The sequence below is a fragment of the Equus przewalskii genome, chromosome 14 (genome assembly GCF_037783145.1).
Source record: "Equus przewalskii isolate Varuska chromosome 14, EquPr2, whole genome shotgun sequence".
NCBI lineage: Eukaryota > Metazoa > Chordata > Mammalia > Perissodactyla > Equidae > Equus > Equus przewalskii.
Window position 1 is genome coordinate 70,365,930 of NC_091844.1, and position 21,278 is coordinate 70,387,207.

General features: G+C 46.9%; 1 protein-coding gene across 5 annotated transcripts in view; it reads right to left on the minus strand.

The window, feature by feature from the left end:
* EFR3B (EFR3 homolog B) overlaps positions 1 to 21,278 on the minus strand; it is an 87,018-nt gene that overhangs the window by 28,166 nt on the left and 37,574 nt on the right. For all 5 annotated transcript variants that reach the window (XM_070574276.1, XM_070574278.1, XM_070574277.1 and 2 more), the window contains exon 4: positions 13,493 to 13,643. In XM_070574276.1, the coding sequence (XP_070430377.1) occupies positions 13,493 to 13,643 (151 nt within the window). The remainder of the gene's footprint in view (positions 1 to 13,492; positions 13,644 to 21,278) is intronic.

Genomic DNA, 21,278 nt, shown 5'->3' on the forward strand with positions numbered 1-21,278 from the left:
CTGGGACTTGGTGTCCCCAGATCCCCTGCTCTAGCAAAGCCCTGGGACAGAAAGGTCCTGGGAACCACGCCTCCCAGGGCCCGGCTCTGGTTTGCCTCCCAGAGCACACTCGGGAGATGTGATTTCCAATCCTGCTCACCTTTCCTGTCCACACAAGACCGGACCCCATGGCCCTTCTCAGCCCCTCCCTGCTGGGTGAGCAGAGGACGGAAAGGACGAGAAAATGAAGGGGATTCATTGAAGCTGCTGCTCCCTTTTACGTCCAGGGCTGCACCAAACACACACAGCCTGACAGGCTGTTAGGAGAACACTGAAACTGAGCGAAAGCCAATGTCAGAGCATAGAGCACCACCCTAGAATGCCTTCTGGGGAACCAGAACAAATCTGGAATTTGATTAAAAATGTAAGCCCATTTTATTGTTAAAAATTTGAGTAAATTTTTAAAGTTCGCCATTTCAGTTCAGGAAGTCTTACTCAGCATTCTCAGCTGCTGGATTCCTTCTGCCATCACCATTCCGCATATTTGCAATTCTAATTAGGACTTAATTTCAACTAAGTCCCACAGAGAAGCAAGAATCACAGACTAAGTGGAGTTAAATTACTAAAAGAGAAATATAATTCTTATAGGTTATTTTGTTTAATGTTATAAATTTAGTACCACAAACAGCTCTAAAAAGATTAGACTTAATATAAAATCTATTCTCCACTATTCTCCTTGTATTATTATTTAATTTTTATAAACGTTGGTTGGCTCAGAAAGGATAGACTGTTATTCCTAAAATTATCTAGTTAGTGCACACTCATAATATTCAGTATCAATTGTCAATCTGTTTCCCTATTTAATTAAAAATTGTTAATAACTTTTTCTGAATGAAAATTAGCAACTTCCACAAACATCATTAATTATTATAGTGTTTTGTTCTTGCAATAATCAATATACATTTATTTTCTGCTCACTGATAGGATCTCAACACGCAAAGCAGATAAAGAGATCTTTCCTTCCAAGTTACATCTGACATGCGTACATAAACTTGGAAGCGGATATTCTGTTAGTGGCAATAAATTCAAACAGCGTTGCTTGCATTGTTGATGTGGTTGTGCAGAAGGGGCATGGTGGTAATCCACGTGATCACAAGATCATTGATTAGACCCAGATTCAGGAGTTCCAGAAACAACGATACAGTCGGCCTTTGGCTACATGACCTTCCTAGGCCCCCAAAGGCTAGAACACAGACTTAGGCAGAAGCGAAGTTTGGCTGATGCTAAATTTGGATGCACTGCTGCTCTTGACCACCGACAGGATGTCCCCAGGCTGCAGTCCCCACGGCAAAGCCAGGCGTGGTCAGGGTGTCCGTCCGCTAGAAGGGGACGCACAGCGATAGGGGTTCTAACTGCAGATCTATCTATAACCGGCGGTGTGACCTTTGAGGGGGACATTTAACTTCTCTTATGTTTGGTTTTCCCATGCGTAAAATAAGCAGCCCAGTCTTCATTCACTAAGGTGCTTAATTTTTTAATTTACATTGTGTCTACTTCAAATATGATGAAGACCACCTGTGTGCATGCAGAGTGCACATATTTTAGAATAATTAAAATAAGACTGAAAAAAAAGAGGCCAGTAATCAAGAGGGAGAAACAGTCAAACAAAGACTTTGCCCCTAGCATTTAGCGACTGGGCAGACTCCTGTGTATGCCGGGAGAATGATGGCCACACTTCATGCTCGCTGGCTCTGGAGTTTACACGCTAATAGCAGCGGACGTTTAGAAACTTACATATGTCAGGTACTATTCTAAGCATTTTACATACATCATCTCTTTTATGTCTTAAGATGACTCTAAATTAGACAGAGATTGTTATTCTCATTGTACAGAGAAAGACACGGAGACCCACAAATGTTACATACTGGCCCAGGGTCCTGCAGGGGTCACCCAGCTCTCAACCCTCTGGGCGTCCCCTGCAGGCCTCTGAGCAGGAGCTGTGCCCTAAAACCTTCTCCTGGCTTTATCCCTGCTCCCTGCTTCCTCCAGCGCCTCAGGCCAAACGACCCAGGAGAGCTGCTTTGGGGATGGAGGGGGGGGGCCCCCCGCGGTATTGTCAAGGAACAAGCAGAGGATGAGGAAGCGGGGTGGGGGGTGGGGGTGGCCTTATTTTGGGCTTATTAAGGGCGCTGGTTTCCAAACGCTACAATACAGCAGAGTCAAGGGGGCTTGGTAACCTCGCAGATTTCTGCCACCAGCCCCGGACATGCAGAGTCAGGCTTGGAGGAGGCCCAGAATTTCCCTTTTAACAAGGTCCCAGGAAACTCATGGGATGGTCTGAGGCCCACGCTTGAGAAACACGGCAGGACCTATGACAGCCAACCTGGCCTCGTCTCTTCCCCTCCAACCCCTCTCCCAACACTGACGCTTCTCTGAACCGATTCCTGATCTCTGGGAAACCTGACGTCGAGTCCCCCTTCACTTTCGACTTTGACTTTCCTCTTCCTCATAGTGTCATGGAGCCACCAGCAGGACCTGCATGCTCCGTCACGCCCAGTGTCCCTTCTGACTGGCCGTTGCCCGTGCTGTTCAGGCTGCTAAATATTTCGTCTATGACCCCCCTGGCTGTAAGGTTAGAATTAACATTACAATCAATTTTTAAAAACTGAAAATTCCGTGACAGCCACTGAGGTAATGCAGGTAATGTACAGAACACACATGGGGTTCCCTTTCTAAAACCGTGGTGGCCTTTTTCTAGGCTGGGCCAGCAGTTTCTCCTGAATCTCTCCCAGCTGGGACAGCCACAGCTGCTAACCTCACCGGAAAACTCCCTCATTCTTCTCTTCTGTGATTCTCTGCCTCCCTGGACTTTTGCTCTTCTGTACTTTTCTTCTCTGGGAACTTAGTTTCAATTTCAATTTTGTCCAAATTTCAATTTGGACATAAGGCTTCTATTGAAGCAGACTGCGCTCCCCTACATCTGCTGGGCCCACAGTCAGACGCTCGTCCCCTTGCTCTGCTTCTTGTCATCTGTGTGACTATGGACAAGTTGTGTAACTTCTGAGCCACTGTTTCCTCATCTGTAAAATGGGGACAGTAGGAACTATGCCATGAGGTGGTTGCCAGGGTGAAATGAGGGGAGGTATGCAGAGTGGCCGGCACAGTGCCTGGCACTGAAGAATGCTCAAAACAGAACTGGGGTGAGCAGGGTGACTGTGGCCATTTATGGTCTGCTCCATCCACTCCTGGCCAAGGTTCAGGTGCAGTGACCCTTGTCCTTTCCATGCCACCAACACGGGCCCAGCCAGGCAATCACAGAGGGGGAACCTTGATGGGCAGCATGGCCTGTGCAGACAACACAGCTCAAATGTGACACTGGGGCGGGGCAGAGACCAGGAAACAAGTTACAGCCACCCTCCAATGAACTGGTGCCCAAGGGTGGGAGTGGGGACAGTGACCGAGAGCAGGGGAATTGGAAGATGATGGCCAAGCCCTCTGAAGCACCACTCAGGGGCTGAATGTCATTTAGTCCAATGGAGTGAGACAGAGCACAGCACGGAGGCGCAGGAGGGAGGGGTGAGAACGGGAGCTCCAGCAGCCATCAGTGCAAGACGGGGAAGAAATGGCCAAACACTTGTTTTCTGCTCTTTAAAATGCATATGTCGCCTCCCAGGAATATGAATAAAGTAGAGAAAATCAAGAAAAGCTCCCTGAGCTCCTGGAATAACAGGAACTGTGTGAAATCAGGACTTACTATTAGTAAGGTCTTATTTCTAAGAGGCTTAAGCTTTTTATGGGTCCTACAGGATTTAGCACCGCACAATCCCGCAGTAAGTGTTTGTGGGGCAGTGTACAAATACGTTCAAGACACCGCTTAAAAAACAGCGCTCTATTCTTCACACGTCTGCGGCTCCACTCAGGTGCTTTCCCATCCCATTTGATCAGAAAGACAAATTTCAAAGATGGTGGTAGTGAAGCTTGTCTGCTTTGGTTTAACTCATACCTTGTTCTGTTGGAAGCCTTCAAAATATTCAAAAGGCACGTGTCCTTGAAGAAGCTATTTATAGACACAGAAGTTTGTGTCAGGAGCAGCCACACGAGGCCCAGTACCCCGTCTTTAACACCAGGTGTAGATGGGAGCAATTTGCGAAATAAGCAGTTAACACCTATATTCTAAGTAATAAGAACATTAAATATTTCTATGGCACTTGGAGCTTACACATCATATTAGTTTCCTGGGACTCCAATCTCTGCCTGTCTTCAATCGTCTTCTCCCTCTGCCTCTCTCTTGTAAGACCCTTGTGATTGCACTTAGGGCCCACCCAGATAATCCAGGATAATCTCCCCGTCTCATAATCCTTAAAATGCTTAACTTGATCACATCTGCAGAGACTCTGTTTCCATCTAAGGTGACACTCACAGGTCCCAGGGATTGGCATGTGGACGTCGTGTGGGAGGGCCATTTTTCAGCCTATCAGAACATCCATTCTCTGATGAAATTTTTGGCAAACCAGTGAGTCTCGCAGGACCTCTCTTACTCCCATTGTGAAGATGAGGAAACTGAGGCTGTAAGGGAGCCGGTGAATTATTTCAGGTCAGCCAGCTTGTGACAGGTGGAGCCGGGCCCCAAACTTAGGAATTCTGATATACTCTGATGCCCTTGGCCTTCTACTAGCGGTTTTTAAATTTTAATGTGCATGGGAACGACCTGGGGAGCTTGTTGAAAATGCAGACTTCTGAGCCACCCCAGGCTTGTTGAACCAGACTCTCTGAGGGAGGGCCCAGGGCTCTGCATTCTGCAAAGTCCCTCCATCTCCTACCCTGGAGTCTGGGGCAGGGGATCTACAGCCCCCTGTCCTTTGTCCCTTTCCTGGTAAGCTGGACCAGTAGCTATGGAAATGTTCCAAGGCAGGCTGGGAGAGAGAAAGCTTAAGCAGTATGTTAGGAAAATGTAGGAAAGCATGTCCTTGGGAATAGAGGCCAGTCAAGGCTGGATAGATGGCCACCTCCTTCAAAGACCACATCCTTTGAACTGGAGTGGTTTGGAGTTGAACCAAGCGTTGGATGGGTGACCTGCTGTGGACCCATCTCTGGGGCCCAGGACTGCCCAGGAGGCTGCAGCCTTGAGAACCAGGCTATCAACCCTTCCATTCCCATGTTCGCCAGGACTTTTGCTCTGTTATGGGGTCTGGTGATGACACTGTACTTAATGCCAGTCCCCAACCTCCCATACAGAGGGTATGTGCCCTGTTTATTACATTATGGGTGGCACCAGGGCTAGCTAATAAAATAGGCACCTTTTTGGTACCAGGATCTCCTAGCATCCTTGGGAACCCTTGGTCTGATAGCTTGATAGAAGAAGCTTCCCTCCCCAGAGTCAGAAAGTATGAGAGCACAGACACACCAGCCCAGATGACCTGGTCAGGGAGCCTTGGCCTGCAGTGTCCCGTGGAGGCAGCTGCTAGAGAGCTCACCCCAAGCTGTTCCCGAGTCATCCAGGAGCTGACAAGAGGAGGCCAAAATGGAAATTTTGGTCATCATGGTTCAGAGGGTCAAATTGGGATGCTTCATGGGAGCCCTGGTCAAGGGACCACACCCACTGTGGAAGTCCACCTAGGAAATGTACCGAAACCTGGCTGAGGTGGGGTTGAGACTCTAAGGTTAAGTCCTTCATCCCTCTGATAAGAGGCAGTATAGTGTCATGATTATGGGAAGGAGTCTGGAGTCAGACTGCATTTCTGAATCTCAGCTCCTCCACCTAGTAGGAGGCTGATCTGGGGCAGGTTACTGAAGCTCCCTGTGCCTCAGTTGCCCCACCTGTAAAATGGAGCTAACAAGAGCAGCTGCCTTGTAGGCTTGGCATGACCAGCCCATCACAGTTAAAAGCTGCCACCTCATTTTCCCCCAGTGCATTTCCGGCTTGCTGTCAACACTCCGTGAGTTCTCACTGGGCCCATTTACCTGTGTGACTGGGCACTGTTTTTTTAAATGCCTGATACAGCAGGAAATTCCTGCCTGCTTCACCTCTACCATTGCTAATTCATACCTTACAAATGGCTTTTATTAAAATGCTACTTGCCTAATGCACAGGATGGTGAAATAATAAAGTTGAGGTTTTTTATTTTATTTTTCAAAGATATTGCAATGATGAGGAAGGTCTCCATAGCAACGAACTGAAGATTCTGAACATGTGACACTTCAAAGGTCACGGGCACTGCTAGGGCTACCCTTTCAAGATCAAAGTTTCAGCTCTTTGTAGAGAACAAAGGGTGTCAAGCTTGCTGAAGCAGATCACCAACCCTCCGCTACAGCCACGAAGGAGCCAGAATTGTGTGAAAACTGAGGGTTACTAAGGGCCTGGGTCAATAAAGAGAAAGCAAGCTCCAAATATTGACATTGCAAAACCAGCTCTCCCCTGGGCTGGAAGATGGCAGCTGAGCTGGTTGGCCTCACTTCAGCACCAGCCGAGCCTCTCCAAGCAGAAATGAGCCTTTTTCCTTCTGTGGACGGGCATTCTGAGCCACACAACTTCCTGCATCCGCAGCAGAACCACAGTTTAAGATGCTGGCCGTAGAGAGAACCCCACTCTCTCACGGGTCTAGGACGGCAGGCCTTTCTGCTGTGTTTACGTAAAGAGAAAGGGAGCTGGTTTTTCGCTTCACTAAGACAAATCCTGGCCGGAAAGCAGATCTCGTCAACCACATGGTTTTGAGTTTAACGCCCCTGCCCCGTTCTCCCAACTGCTCTTGTCGGCAGGGTCTCCTGGGAGCAGTTTTCACTAAACCCAGAGAAAGAGTCCCACTGTGACGTGATGATGTCCTGCAAACCTCCTGACTGCCAGCCAAGGCATTGTAATTCCCCAAACCTAGGACGTCCTCTCCTGTCTACCCACATTACGTCTTCCCTCCTTCAAGATTCTTTGCAAAACTGGCATGGTATTAAGATCTCTTGGGAACGCCCAGTCCTTGCTCATCGAGAAGGTGATCCCTCTGGCCCCCAGCAGCCCCACGTGCGGGCCCCTATGGCCTGCACTCAGGAAGCACAGAGCTGGGGAAGCACCGGCTGCCTCTGCTCTAAGTTCCCCGTCATCTGCTGGGGCTGACCCCGTGACCTGAGCTGTTCCCTGGCATTGCAGCTCGGACCTGATCTGCCTTCATGGAACCCACTTCTAGTCTGCTGTTTCCAGCAGTGCTAATTTCTGCACTGGGGTTGGCGATGGGGAGCATTTTCAGTCTATAGACGACAGTTAAAACCACAAAAGTTCATGAAATTGCCCAGGGGGAGCATAGAGAGTGAGAAGAAGATGGAACACCAACCCCGGAGACCACAGATATTTCAGGGGCACGTGGAAGAAGACAATCACTGAAGGAAGCTGTATCAGTGTCCTATTGCTGCTGTCATAAATCACCCCAATTTAGCGGCCTAAAACAACACAAATTTATTATCTCACAGTTCTGCAGATTAGAAGTCTAAAATGGGTCTGCAGGGCTGCATTCCTTCTGCAGACTCCAAGGCAGCATCTGTTTCCTTGACTTTTCTAGCTTCCAGAAGCCACCTACATCCTTTGGCTCAAGGCCCCCGTCCTCCATTTTCAAGGCCAGCAGAATAGCATCGTCACATCTCTTTCTCTCTGTCCCTCTGCTTCCATCACGACATCACTTTCTGTCTGACTCTGACCCTCCTGCCTCCCTCTTATGAGGATCCTTGTGATTACGTCGGGCCCACCTGGATAGTCCAGGATAACCTTCCCATCTCAAGAGCCTTAACTTGATCGTATCTGCCAAGTCCCTTTTGTCACATAAGGTTACACTCACAGGTTCTAGGGACTGGGATGTGGACATCCCTGGGGGACCATTATTCAGTCGACCACAGAAACTAAGAAGGATGAGCCACGTGGAAAGAGCTACGGTGACAGGGCCAGGAAGTCAAGGGAGTATGAAGAAGACACCATCTCAGGGAGAAATGCCACCAAAGGTAAAAACATCAGCTGAAAGATGAGTGGGGGATGGGTATTTGTATGGTTTCCACAGATTTCTAATTGCAAAAACAAAAAGGTGCTTTTACAATGGCAAGAGCCAGCGGTCACCACCCTAACCTGGGATGGCACTTAGCATCCATCAAAGTGAGACAGCAGACATTTGTGCTCCTGTCGTGATGCTCCTCGCAGTACCCAGCACCCCCGTGAGGTATTACGGCCAAAAGTATTTAACTGCATCCACTCGGACCTTCAGATTGAATTCCTGTTTGCAGGAAGTGGGAGACAGGAAAGCAAAATAAATGACACCCAAGGAAATAAGCAAAATCCAGAAGGCGGGGCATTCTGCAAGGCCCCTGACCTGGTCTCTTCAAAAGGTCAATGTCATGAAAAACAAAGCGGGGTGGGAGAGGCGTTGGGAATGACTAAGAGATAACACAGAAAACAAAGTAAATGCATGATCTTTTTTGAATCCTGATTTGAAAAATAGCTCTCAGAGACAATTTGGGGACTATTAGGGAAATTTTAATTTGGACTAAATATTAAAAAAAATCGGAATGATAGTTTTGTCAGGTGAGCTAAAGGTATTTTGTGGTTATGCAGAGTGCAATTTTTTTCGTTTTTTTCTTGTTTGTTTATTTACTTTATTTTTATACTAGAAGAGACTTAAACTTATGTTTAGACTGAGAAGGAACCAGAGAAAGGAAAAGGGTGAAGACATGGAGAGAGAAATAATGGAGGTAGGAGGGTTCCTGAGGAGATGGGAACCTTCAGGAGAGGAAGGAGACAGAGGCAGAAGTTGAGGGAACCCCAGCTGACAGCCGCTATTTTCTCAGTGGGCAGAAGACAGCAAGGCCACCTGAGACTGAAGATGCAGATTTGGGAAGGGACTTGAGAAAACAGAAGGTTTGCAGTGACCACTGAGAGGATGAGAGAGGGTGGTGGTCAAAGAATGAACTGGGGGGCTGTCCTGGAAGCCCCAATAAAATTGTAAAGCATGTATTTACAGAGGCCCCACCCCCATGTCGTGTGGTTCTCTGAGCTGGGACCGCGGGTGGAGAAGGCAGAGTGTGGCAGGGAGGCTAAGACAGGTGAACAAAGAGTATGGTTCCCATGGGGTCTAGGCGGGAGGCCACGAAAGGAAACCTCAGGGGGAGCTGACCCTGAGAGAAGGGAAGGCATCAGGGAGGTGACATCTCAAGGAGGTAGAGGGGCGCGAGAGAGCAGCAGGAATGGGCAGAGCTCTGGGCGGTCACAGCCTTCCGGTTGTGCAGGAAGGAAAGAGCTGGAACCTGCTGGAGGAGCCACCCTTCCCCAGAGTGGCGGCGTGACTCGCTTTCGCACCACCTCAGTGTGATTGACTTGAGGTTGTGCTGTGATCAACCCACAAATGCTATACGCCATTGACTTTGGGTCACTCGCAGCCGAAAGTGCCATTTTTTAAAATTCACAGAATTAACCCTTTTAAAGTGCACAATTCAGTGGCATTTAATACATTCACAATGTTTTGCAACGAAAGCATTTTCCTCACCCCAAAAGGAAACGCTGTACCCATTAATCAGTCAGTTTCCATTCCTCTCTTCCCCAGCCTCTGCCAAACACAATCTGCTTTCTGTCTCTGTGGATTTACGTATTCTGAACATCTCATATAAATGGAATCATACGATATGTGGCCTTGTGGTTTGTTCCACCTTTTGGCTATTGTGAATAGTGCTGCTATGAACACTTGTGTACAAGTATTTGTTTAAATACCTGTTTCCAGTTCTTTTGGGTGTAAACCTAGGGAGAACTGCTGAGTCATATGGTAATTCTATATGTTTAACTTTTTGAGGAATCACTCGGCTGTTTTCCACACCATTTTACATTTCCACCAGCAATTTCTACAGATCCTCACCTACAATTTTATAGGGTTTTTTTTTAATAGCCATTTTTTACACCCACTTATCTGGGTGTGAAGTGGTATCTCGTTGCGGTTTTGACTTGCATTTCCTTAATGATTAGTGACATTGAGCATCTTTTCACGTGCTCGTTGGCCATTTGTGTATCTTCTTTGGAGAAATGTCTATTCAAGTCTTTTGCCCGTTTTTAAATTAGGTGTCTTTTTGTTGTTGAGTTGTAAGAGTTTTTCTTATATTCTGGTTACTGGACTCTTATCAATATATGATTTGTAAATATTTTCTCCCATTCTTTGTGTTGTCTTTTCACTTTCTTGATAGTGTCCTCTGATGCATGAAAGTTTTTAATTTTGATGAAGTCCCATTTATCTATTTTTTCTTGTGTTGTTTTTGTTTTTGATGTTCTATCTAAGAATCCATTGCCAAATTCAAGATCATAAAGATATATACCCTTACAGTTTTTTCTGAGAGTTTTATAGTGTAGCTCATATATTTAGGTCTTTGATCTATTTCTAGTTAATTTTTCTACATGTTGTAAGGTAGAGTTGAAAGTGCAAACTTTAAATCCACGACCCTTCATATTTTACTATTGACAGTATGCTAATATATTGCGTTATTTATGTAGAGGACCTTGGCATTCTCAGATTTAATATTTTCTGTATATCATTAGTGAGTGACCTCAAAAGATTAGGACACACGGTCACTGCACTGTCCCAGAGACACACACTTGGAACCATCAAGCCACAAGGCGGGTGTGCAGAAACACAGCCCTGAACGAGCCTCGCTGGCCCTGGCTCCCCATCTTCTCCAGACTTTCCTGGTCCCTCGTTGTCATTCAAAGCTCAGATATTCTCATTAAGGGCTGGAAAGCGTCACCTAAATTTTTAAAATTATACTTTACTCCATGTAATGTGCAGGAGTGGTATTAGCAAATTTGTATTTCTCAGCACAGCTTCATCCTTGGGGTGATCAAGCCCAAGTTGGATGAATATCCATGAGGGATGTGGAAAGAAAGGAAGACGGAAGGAGAGAGGGAGGAAGGGAAAGAGAGAAAGAGAGAGAAGAAAGGAGGGAGGGAGCAAGAGAGGAAGGAAGGAAGGGAGGAAGGAAGAAGAGAAGGAATCCTGCACAGGTTTAAGACTGCAGCGTGTCAGCGGTCCCCAAACCTACTGCTACTGTCACAGGCAAACGAAAACATAGACCCCCAGGTGCCCCCTCCAGGGATGCTGATCAGTGGGTCTGGCTGAGACTTGGGAATCTGTAGGTTTCTAAAGCTCTCCAGGAGACTCTGTCGTTGGCCAGGTGTGGGACCTGAAGTGGGTAGGGTTTCTGGAGAGACGCTCTGCAAAAGGAGGAGATTTGTTCTGAGCCGGTTCAGGCAGCAAAACCAGGTCTGAGGGCAAAGCTCGAGGGAGGCAGAGCCGGCTCAGGGTGAATGTTTTTCTCAGCTTCTCACCCACAAGGCCATGGGCCACTTAGTGACAGAGTGAGCCTGGCCACAGAGAGGCTGGAGCTGTGGCTGGCTCTGGGGAGGGGACCCCACGTTAGGTGGGGCCCAGTGAGGGGAGACTACATGGTAGAGGGCTGAAGACATCACTGGCTAAAGCCGGGGATCACTGTGCAAGCACACACGAGCTATTTGACTTCTCTGGGCCTCTGCTTCCAGGCAGAGAAATCCAGCAAAATGAGGGTGTTGGATGAGCTCAATGGTTTTCTTCTTTTCCTTTTCTCTTTTTCCCTACTTCCTTGTCTTTCTTTTAATTTCCTGGCAGTAAAACTCTTTATCCAAATGAAATGTTGTAAGCTTCCATACACAGTCCTTTTCTTTCTCGTCCCCCAGGTCCCCTTTGCCCCCACAAAGCCTCGAATCATAAAAACCAGTAGAAATGCAGAGGCTAGACTCTCTAAGATTCCATCAAGCACTGGCATACTGGCGGTTCTAAAACGATGAGGAGCAAAAGAACACTCTTCTTGGGAAGCTCAAGCAAGATCCCAGGCTTAGAGCTGGAAAGGGCCTCTGGGGGAAGGGCACCACGAGCAAAGGCCGCTTCCGAAGCTGGACTCGGAATCTACGGCAATTATTTGACCGAACCTCCTGACAGTCGCCTGTCCTTATATTATCTTCACTGTCTGCAGTACGGAAATTATTAGTCGACTCACTCTCTTGCTGATGCAATATTTCACTGTGATGGGGAATCTAGGAATTTGCAGGGCCCTGAAATTTTCAAGGCTCTAGCTAATGAAACACCTACTCTGGGCCAGGATTTGCTATGGGGGAAAGCAAGAGCTGGCAGCCACCTGCTTTGTGTCCCCCACAGGGAGACGCCCTCTGGATGCACGATGACTGGTTTATTTTCCATTCAGATGTTCTCTTCTAGACTATAGTTATCTTAAACAGGACAAGTGAGACAGTATCTGAAGCTGTTGCCAGGGCAACCTCACAAAAGATTTTACCCTCAGCTACTGTATATGTAATTTGTCAAAGGCAGCTGGCTCATAGAGAGAGGAAAGAGAAGGGAATACGGTGTTACTTTTGGTAGCCTTGAAGTCAAGTTGAAAGATTATCTTCCAATTAAACGAACTCACATGGAACAGGAAAGTAGCTGTGAACCGTGCAATAAAAATTCAGGAAAGTCAGACCAGGAATGGTAAGTGGGCAAACCTTAAACTTTTCTTTTGTGAAATCTGTAAAATAGCTGCGTATCAGGGCTTTGAACACCAAGCTCCTTGAAGACCTAGAGCTGAAATCAGGCTTTGAAGGGGAGGGATTAGCGGAGAGAAGCTGAAGAAAGAAATCGAAGAAAGCAACCAGGATTTTCAAGTATATATAGATACATAGGAAGCTGGGGGTCCTTGACCATCTGATAGCTCTTCTCTCCGCAAACCATAACCTCTCACGACAGCAGCCACTTGTACTGAGACCAGCACTACAGAGCTTGGACCAAGTTCAATCTGCTCACCGTATCAATGAAAAGACAGCCCCATAAAAGATAAGCAGCTCGAGGTTACTCAGCTAGCAAAGGGCAAAACTAAGCCAGAGCCCTAATTCTTGCCTCCCTATGATCTTTCCACTTATCTGATGCCTCTGTCCTGTGGACATCAGTTTATTCTATCTTTAAAAGAAGTATAACCTGGGCAGCTTTCAAAGTATGCCCCATAGACTCAGGGGCCGAGCTGTGAGGGCGCCGGGCAACCCCTGCTCTCAAAGGAATGCCTCCCCTTCCATCTATTTTTTTATCTATTGGGGCCCCACTTAAAGTTACTTAAGGGAAAAAATCCATTTCTAAGAAAAGTTTGAAGGTTATCAGTCTAAAGATAAATAGAGTAGATAGTGGTAATGGTTGCACAACCTTGTGAATAAACTGAAAGCACTGAGTCATACGCTTTAATATGGTGAATTCAATTTTTAAAATTTATTTTATTTGTTATATATTTATATGAATTATAGTATATGTTATATATTTATTTAAATTTAAAAAACTAAATACCCCTTTATTCACACAAAAGAAGACACTAAGAAAAGTAGTGAGTTGTACTTAGGGTCAGAAACCAAATAGGGATGGGTCATAACAACACTGACCCAGAGGTCCCACGCCCTCTCCTCCCCACTTCTACCTCCAGAGCCCCTTGGGCTGCTCCTTACCGAGTTGGTGCCGAGGATCTGCAGGTTGGGCTTCTCTGACTCCAGCAGCTTGGCCACCATCTTGAGGAAGCTCTCCACAAAGAGGTTGATGCTCTGGCAATGGCAGGCCATGAGCAGCTGGTCCAGCGCCTCCATGGCAATGCACACGTACCTGGGGAAAGCAACACCACTGCCATCACCTGCCTCATGCTCATTCCACCCTCACTGCATGACTGGGGCAATCTAGATGGCAGTGCGGTGACCAACTGGGCAGCCTCAGGGTAATGAGGCTCTTCCTCAGGTTGCCAGTGCCTGGACAGCTGTTCCAACAAGTGCCCACTCCAGCCCAGCACTGAGAATCAGAATGAATCAGAGCTGGAAGGCAGCCTAGGGACCAATTCATCCAGCCTCTCACTTTACAGACAAAGAACATGAGGACATATAAGGTGTACCATTTCATGAGTAAATACAAGCAGAAAGGATTGGTGCCCAGCAGAGCAAGTTCTGAACCCAAATCCAGTGAGATCAGAGAACTACTCAATCCAAGTCAAGAAGTGTTTGTGAGCACCTACTGAGGAAAAGCTCTGTCCTAGTCAGTGCAGGGAGTGTACGGATAAAGAAGTGCTCCAATTTAAGGAACCCAGCGTCCGATGGACGAGGTAAATACACAGATATCTCCTCTAAAGGGGAAATAAGAAATGCTACAAGAAAATCATGTGTGATGTCCCACAAGGGTTCCAAAGAAGGAGAGCGATGGCTCTAGGTGGGAGGAAGTGAAGAAATTTAGGAAGAAATTTTATGAAGAATCTGAGATGCTCCTGAGGACCAGTCACCTGCAAAGGTTACGGAATATAAAACTTGCAAGTTTTATATTTGAAGATCTCAGAAGTTCTGTGATCCTCAAACAATATGATGGATGATATTACTATTTTTGGGCGGCACTTACCCTACCTATGGAGCATTTGTACCTCACAGAGGATAAGATGGACACAGATTAAAATTATTTTTCTCCTTATGAAGAAGGTGTTCCATGTCAACTCTATGTCCCTAACTGCTTAATTCTTCTAACGTCTAGAACCTGAGTGAATACCTTCAGAAACTAGGAATACACAATATCCAGTGGTTAATAGTTTACTGGTTAAGTCAGCCCATCCCATTTTTTGACAACTAAATAAAAATTTCTTTATATTTCAAGCTAAACCCTAATACCTTTATCCTTTATTCACAATTGTACTTTTAGGAGCAGCAAAGAAGGAGGCTAACCCGTCTGCCTGCCTGCCCTTCAACTACTTGACAACAACTATCTCGTTTTTCTTGTTCTTATCTTCTCCATGCTAAAAATACCCAATCCTTCCCAAACTAGCCTTCGCAGGACAACCCCCAATTATCCGGGCAGTCATTGCCTTTTTCAATGCCTCTCTTAAATCCCAAGAAAAATGCCATGAATCAAATTCCGACTGAGAATTAGGGGTGCACATCTCAACTCGACCCCACATTCGTGCCAAGATGTGCCATAAAGAGCACGTGGTCAGCTGAGGCGTCCGTCACGAAAGGTGCACCCTCCACTCACGGAACGTTTGTGTTCTAAAGAAAACAAAGTGGACGTCCATAGAAAAAGGTTACCGTTTAACTTCTGATGAGGAAGTGCTACAAATTTGTCCAAAATTATTCCAGTTGAAATCTTTATAATTTTCTTTACAGAGTTAGGTTCCTGGAGCATCATGCTAGATGCCTCCCCTGGAATCTCTTTTCTCAAGTAATTTCGAATTCTAGCTGAGCTTGTGGCTGCTCACTAGGAACGTTTCCCAGCCTCTCGTGCTGCTCGGTGAAACCACATGGCTAAAATGTTGCCGTTAAAATGGGCGGAAGTGAGGTGAGCAATGTCAGCATCGCTTGCTTAAAAGACAGGCTCGCCCTTCATGTCCTCTCCTTCCCTCTTCCTGCTGGCTGAGAGGTGGCAACAATTGAGACCCAGAGATGAAAGTCCCCTGATGACCTCATGGCGCAGCACCCACACACCCAGTCTGGCATTACATGAGAGAGAGAGCAAAACCCTTTCCATATTGCTGGAGCCACTGTATTTTTGAGTCTCTTCGTACCCTAAATAACACAGGTATCTAATAATCAGGCTGAGGAGTGCTTTAGAAACCTGATGGTACAAATAAAAGTGAATCCTCAGCAATCCAAAGCAAATCAAGTGGCTGACCTCATAGGAAAGAGAAGAGGTGAGAATGATTCTATCCTGCGAGAGGGGAGACCATCGCAGGACTTCGTGGACCTGGAGTGAGGGCTACGTGCCCATCACAGGGTGTCCATCCTTCTCCTCGTAAAGCCAAACCACACAGAAAAGGAAAGTACTTGCCAATACAAAGAAAATGCAGGGGAGGCAGAGAGCGGAGAACTCCCCAGCCTAACAAGGCACTAAGGAATCCCGTTAATGCCTCTAAGTCAAAAGCAAGTAGCAAACAACCTCTCTTAAAGATCATAGTGAAGCTGTCACCATGGGCTTTTAACGTGTTAGAGCTGCCTGGCATTCTAAAGCCAGGTTCATATGCCATACATACAATAAAGGATGAATTAAAAGACTTCTTGGGCGGGCCCCAAGGCTGAGTGGTTAAATTTCCACGTGCTCTGCTTTGGTGGCCTGTGTTTGTGGTTCGGATCCCAGGTGTGGACCTACTCCAGTCATGCTTTGGAGGCATCCCACATACAAAATAGAGGAAGACTGGTGCAGATGTTAGCTCAGGGCTAATCTTCCTCACCAAAAAAAAAAAAAGATTTGTTCTTCTTTATGTCTCAGCCCAAATCATATCCCTATTTGAATGTTAAGCAGATATTCAAAAATTCTTGATTGGCTAGCTTTGTCTCCTTTTTTAAAATAAAGTTTGGTAAATAAAAAGAAAGCACAGAAGCATGACTACAGGATGACATCTGGAGAAACCACAAGGCCACAACACAAGGTTCCACAATACTTCTTGTGGCAGCCACTCAGCTTCAGCCATTGCGCGTCCACACTGCCTTGCACACAAGCCAGCTTGGCAAATCCACACAGATAAAGTAACAGCAGTCACGTGTCTTCTAAATGTTCTTATTTCTTTTTTAAAAGACGTTAGATACCGTTTCTTAGGTACCTCATGCTAACTTCTATACTGAGCAACCACAAGAAAACAGCCTCTCTACTTTGAAATTTTCCTTTCCACTTTTGTAAAATGTTTATTTCTTTTACCTATATGAACCAAGTCAATTATTATTAAATTATTATTTAATATTATTAAATATTATTAAATAGTTGTCCCTGGGCACATTCACAAATGGAGCAGGTCATGCTCTTATCTATAAATGTCCTTTAAATACAAAGGCAGCACTGGGGCTTTGAGCTCCTGTGCACCGAAGCCAGCTTTTGTCCTGCTCCAGGGGGCTGCCTGTTCCTGGCTCCATACAGCCCTTCAGAGGCCATCAGAGTCACAGTCCAGGAAAGCTGCTATGCCTTGCAGACCCAGGCCCGGCATGGTTCGGTCCACGGTGTGGGCCAGTGAAGCAGACTGAAGCCTGTGGGGCGAGGAAGCAGCCTGGGCTGGGGCCCTTGCAAAGGGGACAGGCTTTCTCTGCAGAGAAACCCAGACACGTTCTGGAAACCCAACACGGTGGCTGGGAAGTGGGGGGAGGCAGCATCGAATCCTCTCTCCTATGAACCATCCCAGAATCCTTCTGTGCGGAGGATTTCACCATTAGTTCACAGAGTGTACATGAGGGAAAGGAAGGGGTGGGGTGGGGTTTGGCAAGAGAAGAAACTAGAAGGCTTCCCAAACCCCAGAGTTTAGATTGCTATTTTTCCTCTTCCTGTAAAAAAATTCCCAGAATATCCTCATAAGGAAAAACCATCTTTTGCTGGGAAAAAAAAAAAAACTGGTTACTGACTAGAAGTGGATATTTTGATAGAAAGTGAAAATTATGGCAGAAGTGAAACTGAAAAGTATAGAAGTAAAAGAAGTTTAAGGCCTAGTTCTTTGAATACACTCTTCTTCATTCCCCATCTTTGATCCCAATACCAAGGATGGAAGGATTGTAATTACAAACTTGAACTTTTCAAAGTATCTTAGAAGATCAGAAGTCAATGGGACCTTGGACCCTCCTAGTCCAGTGCTCAGCGTGTTGGTCCAATCTGACCATAACCTTGCTGGGTCTGTCCCACCCGTTAGGCCTATACTCTCAACAGGATACAGCACAAGCTTCTCAGGTGATGTCCACTCAACAGAACTAGGGCCAGACAGGTTAGTCTCAGCAGAGATCTTATCTGGGCTTGGCATTCGAGAAGGAGTACAAAGTAGTAACACTGGGAAACTGAACTTGGAGCAGGATGGGGTAGAAAGGAGCTGGTGAGGACCAGCCCACTACAGCGGTCCAAAGGGAGAAGGCAAGAGCAGACTACAGATGACGGCAGCAGGTGACCACCAAGCTCCCAGATGTGCTAGTGGGGCTTCCCAGCAGGTGAGGAGGGCATGACTCAAGGCATCTGGGATGGACTGCGGTTCATGGGCAGCAACCGAGGTCAGGAGAGGACACTCGGCAGGTTATAACAACAGGAGCTCAGAGAGAGGGGCCAGGGCAGAAGGTGAGTGACAACAGCTGAGGAAAACGTAGAGGCGGCCTGGTGCTCAGGAGTGAGGCAAGAACTACCTTGCCCTGAATTCCAGAATAGCAGCTGGTTCTGCTTCAACACCTTGTGCTCATTCAGAAGTGGCCTAGGAGCCAGGCAGGCACTGAGCCTCCGGGAAAGAAGCAGCGGGCATGCCAGTGTGGGAACCAGACTCAGTTGGAGAGGAAAGGCAGATCCAGGGTCAGGGATGAGGACCAGCTGGCAGGAGAGAGGAGGCAGCTTCATCAGGTCCAGTCATTGCCCAGGGATCACTAAAAGAGCAGTGGCCTTGGCAAAGAACCTCTTATTCTGGGCATTTTGGATGTATCTGGTCATCCCCACTCCTGCACAGAGCCTCCTGGGTTTTAGGATCCCCAAAGGAGGGCGTGACCTCAACCAAGGGAAGGACGGATGAACCTCCTCATCTAATAGGAATCTGTGATATCTCTGCAGGAAGGGTCAGCCTCGTCCTCCAACTAGGTTCAGGGTCCTTCTGGGGAATGTATGTCTCTTAGGAGTCCCACCAAGTCAGCTCTGGGGCCCGGCTCCTCAGAGAGCTGCTCATCCCTCTTTGGTGTGGGCATCTCTGTCCTCCAGGGCTCCAGGCACTGGGGAAGCTGACAGCATCTAATACAGCATCCTGCACGCTGCATTGTCGACTGCCTGAGTCTCACCCAGCGCTGCCGTTACCGCCCTGCTCTGCCGTTTCTAGGGGAGTCCTAGCAGTCAGGCTGAACTGGAAAGGAGACGTACAGAGAAGAAGGAGGAAAACGTGAGGAGTTCTCACCCTTTGCTGCTCTGTATGTCGCTGCCCATCACAGTCCACACCACCGAACAATACCTTGAAATTCACACCTTATCCTCTCTCTGCCCACATTCAGTTATCACCCCGATGCTAAACACACAGAAACACAGAGCTCACACACACCTGGAGTGGGGCAGTGCCGCAGGGGGCAGTGGGGCAGGAGGGGGTGGTTCTGCCACTGGGCGCATTACCCAAGGTTCATATCCACATGGTCAAACCATAAACACAGACACCTGCATGATGACAGGGCAGCACGGCCCCTCAGCTGTGTGTGCATAATTTGCTCTTCCAGAGCTGTGATCAGTGATGAAGGAAGATGACGATGAGTGTGGTGCTGGGTATGGAAAGACGGGGAGGGCGAGGAGAGAGAACTGGGGATCAGATCTAATAGAGTTTTCTTTTCCCACTGTTTGTGATTAGAGCCCCAGGGAGCCCTCAAGGGTTTAGATGCTTAGATGCTGCAATGGCTATTTTCAACAGAATGATACCAATTCTGAATTGCAGTTCAAAGTGCAGTGGAGTGATTCTAAGCAACTCTGTTGGCTACAGGGCATTTTTGCTGAGAGAACCATCACTGCCCAGAGAGCAGGCAGAATTAGTATTAAATGTTTAATGTTATTGCCCACGTATTGGTTTTAGGTTCACTCGAGGATAAAGTCATTTCCACTTGCTTGAGCCTACTTTATAAAATGTCAAGGCGATTTACATAATCAGCATGTACAGTATATTTGTGCCCTTTTTATTGAGCGTGTAACCTAATTTTATATATAAAGTGATCTTGAAATGTACTGTTTTGGGTCCTGCTTCCATACCAGGGATCGCTCGGCTTAAGATTCGCACATGGCTCCTGTAGAGGTGTGGACCTCTACATGCTATCGGCACAATGCAAACGTTTTCACTTTAGTTCTCACTCCATCTTCCTCACCAGGAGGAAGGGGCGAGGGTGGTAGGGCTGATGGGCAGTGGTGGGGGCCCAGGGAGGGGTTCAAGGGGAGAGAGCACCGCAAGGGCCCAGAGGTGGGAGACCCGGAAAGGCAGAGGGGGATGCTCAGCCAGTCTGCCTGGAGTGGGTCTAGAGCAGGTGTGGCAGGTGTGGCAGGCACGGCTGGGGGGGGCGAATGTGAGTTAGGGGCGGGTTGCAGAAGACCCTAGAAGTTAAGCTGAGGGGCTTGGCTTGTATTCCAAAGGAGCCAGGAAAGTGTAGCTTCGGGTCTGTGTTTTGAAGATCATAGCTAACGGTATTAGTCTGGAAGGACCAGAACAGGAAAGATCGGGAGCCAGAAGGCAATTTCCAAGGCTCCTGCCATCATCTGGAGCCTGCCCCAAGACAAAGCAGGAGCAGAGGAGCGTAGAGGATGGACATAAAAGGCTGGTGGAGAACAGAAGCAGCGGGACTCAGGAACCACTGCCTTCCATCCACCCCACCCTGCGCCCCATGAGCAGTGCCACCAGGGGCATCTCAGAGTCTCTTTACACCCAGCCTCTCTCCAAACTGTGGCCTGAGCACTGGGCAGCAAACACAGTATGTCCCACAGTTCGCTTTTTTTGTTGTAGAAGTAACACATGCTCAATAGTGAATATTTAGGAAACATATGAAAAAGGTGCGTCAAAAACAAAACCAAAAACCCCAGCCACACTGCTCACAAAATGAGTACTCTTAATATTTTCTCATATTTGTTTTTACTCTATTTCCTAGGCTTTGAGATTTGTTGTTTATTTTTAACTTGATTGTAAACACTGTGTACATAATTATGTATTCTATTTTTCATTTACTCAAGGCATTTTCCATATTATATGGAAAGCATGTTTATAGACACCATTTTTATTGACTAGATGATATTTTACCAAGGGATAAACACCCTAATTTACTAAACTACTCTCTAGTTGGACATTTAGGTATTTCCACATTTTCATTATCATAAAAAACATCATAATGAAAATCTCTGCGTATAAACCTAGGTTATATTTAAGATTGATTCTTTGGGGGCCAGCCTGGTGGCATAGTGGTTAAGTTCGCATGCTCCACTTCCGTGTCCCAGGGTTCGCAGGTTCGGATCCAGGGCATAGACCTATACACCACTCATCAAGCCATGCTGTAGTGGCATCTCACATACAAAATAGAGGAAGGTTGGCACAGATATTAGCTCAGTGGCAATCTTCCTCAAGCAAAAAGAGGAAGATTGGCAACAGATGTTGGCCCAGGGCCAATCTTCCTTACCCCCCTCCCCCCAAAAAAGGAAAGAGATTGGTTCTTTGGGATAGATGAATAGAGATGGAATTTACTGGATCAAAGGGCATAAGTGTTTTTGAGGCTCTTGACATATGTTTCAAAATTACTCTCTAGAAATGTTCAACCAATTTGCACT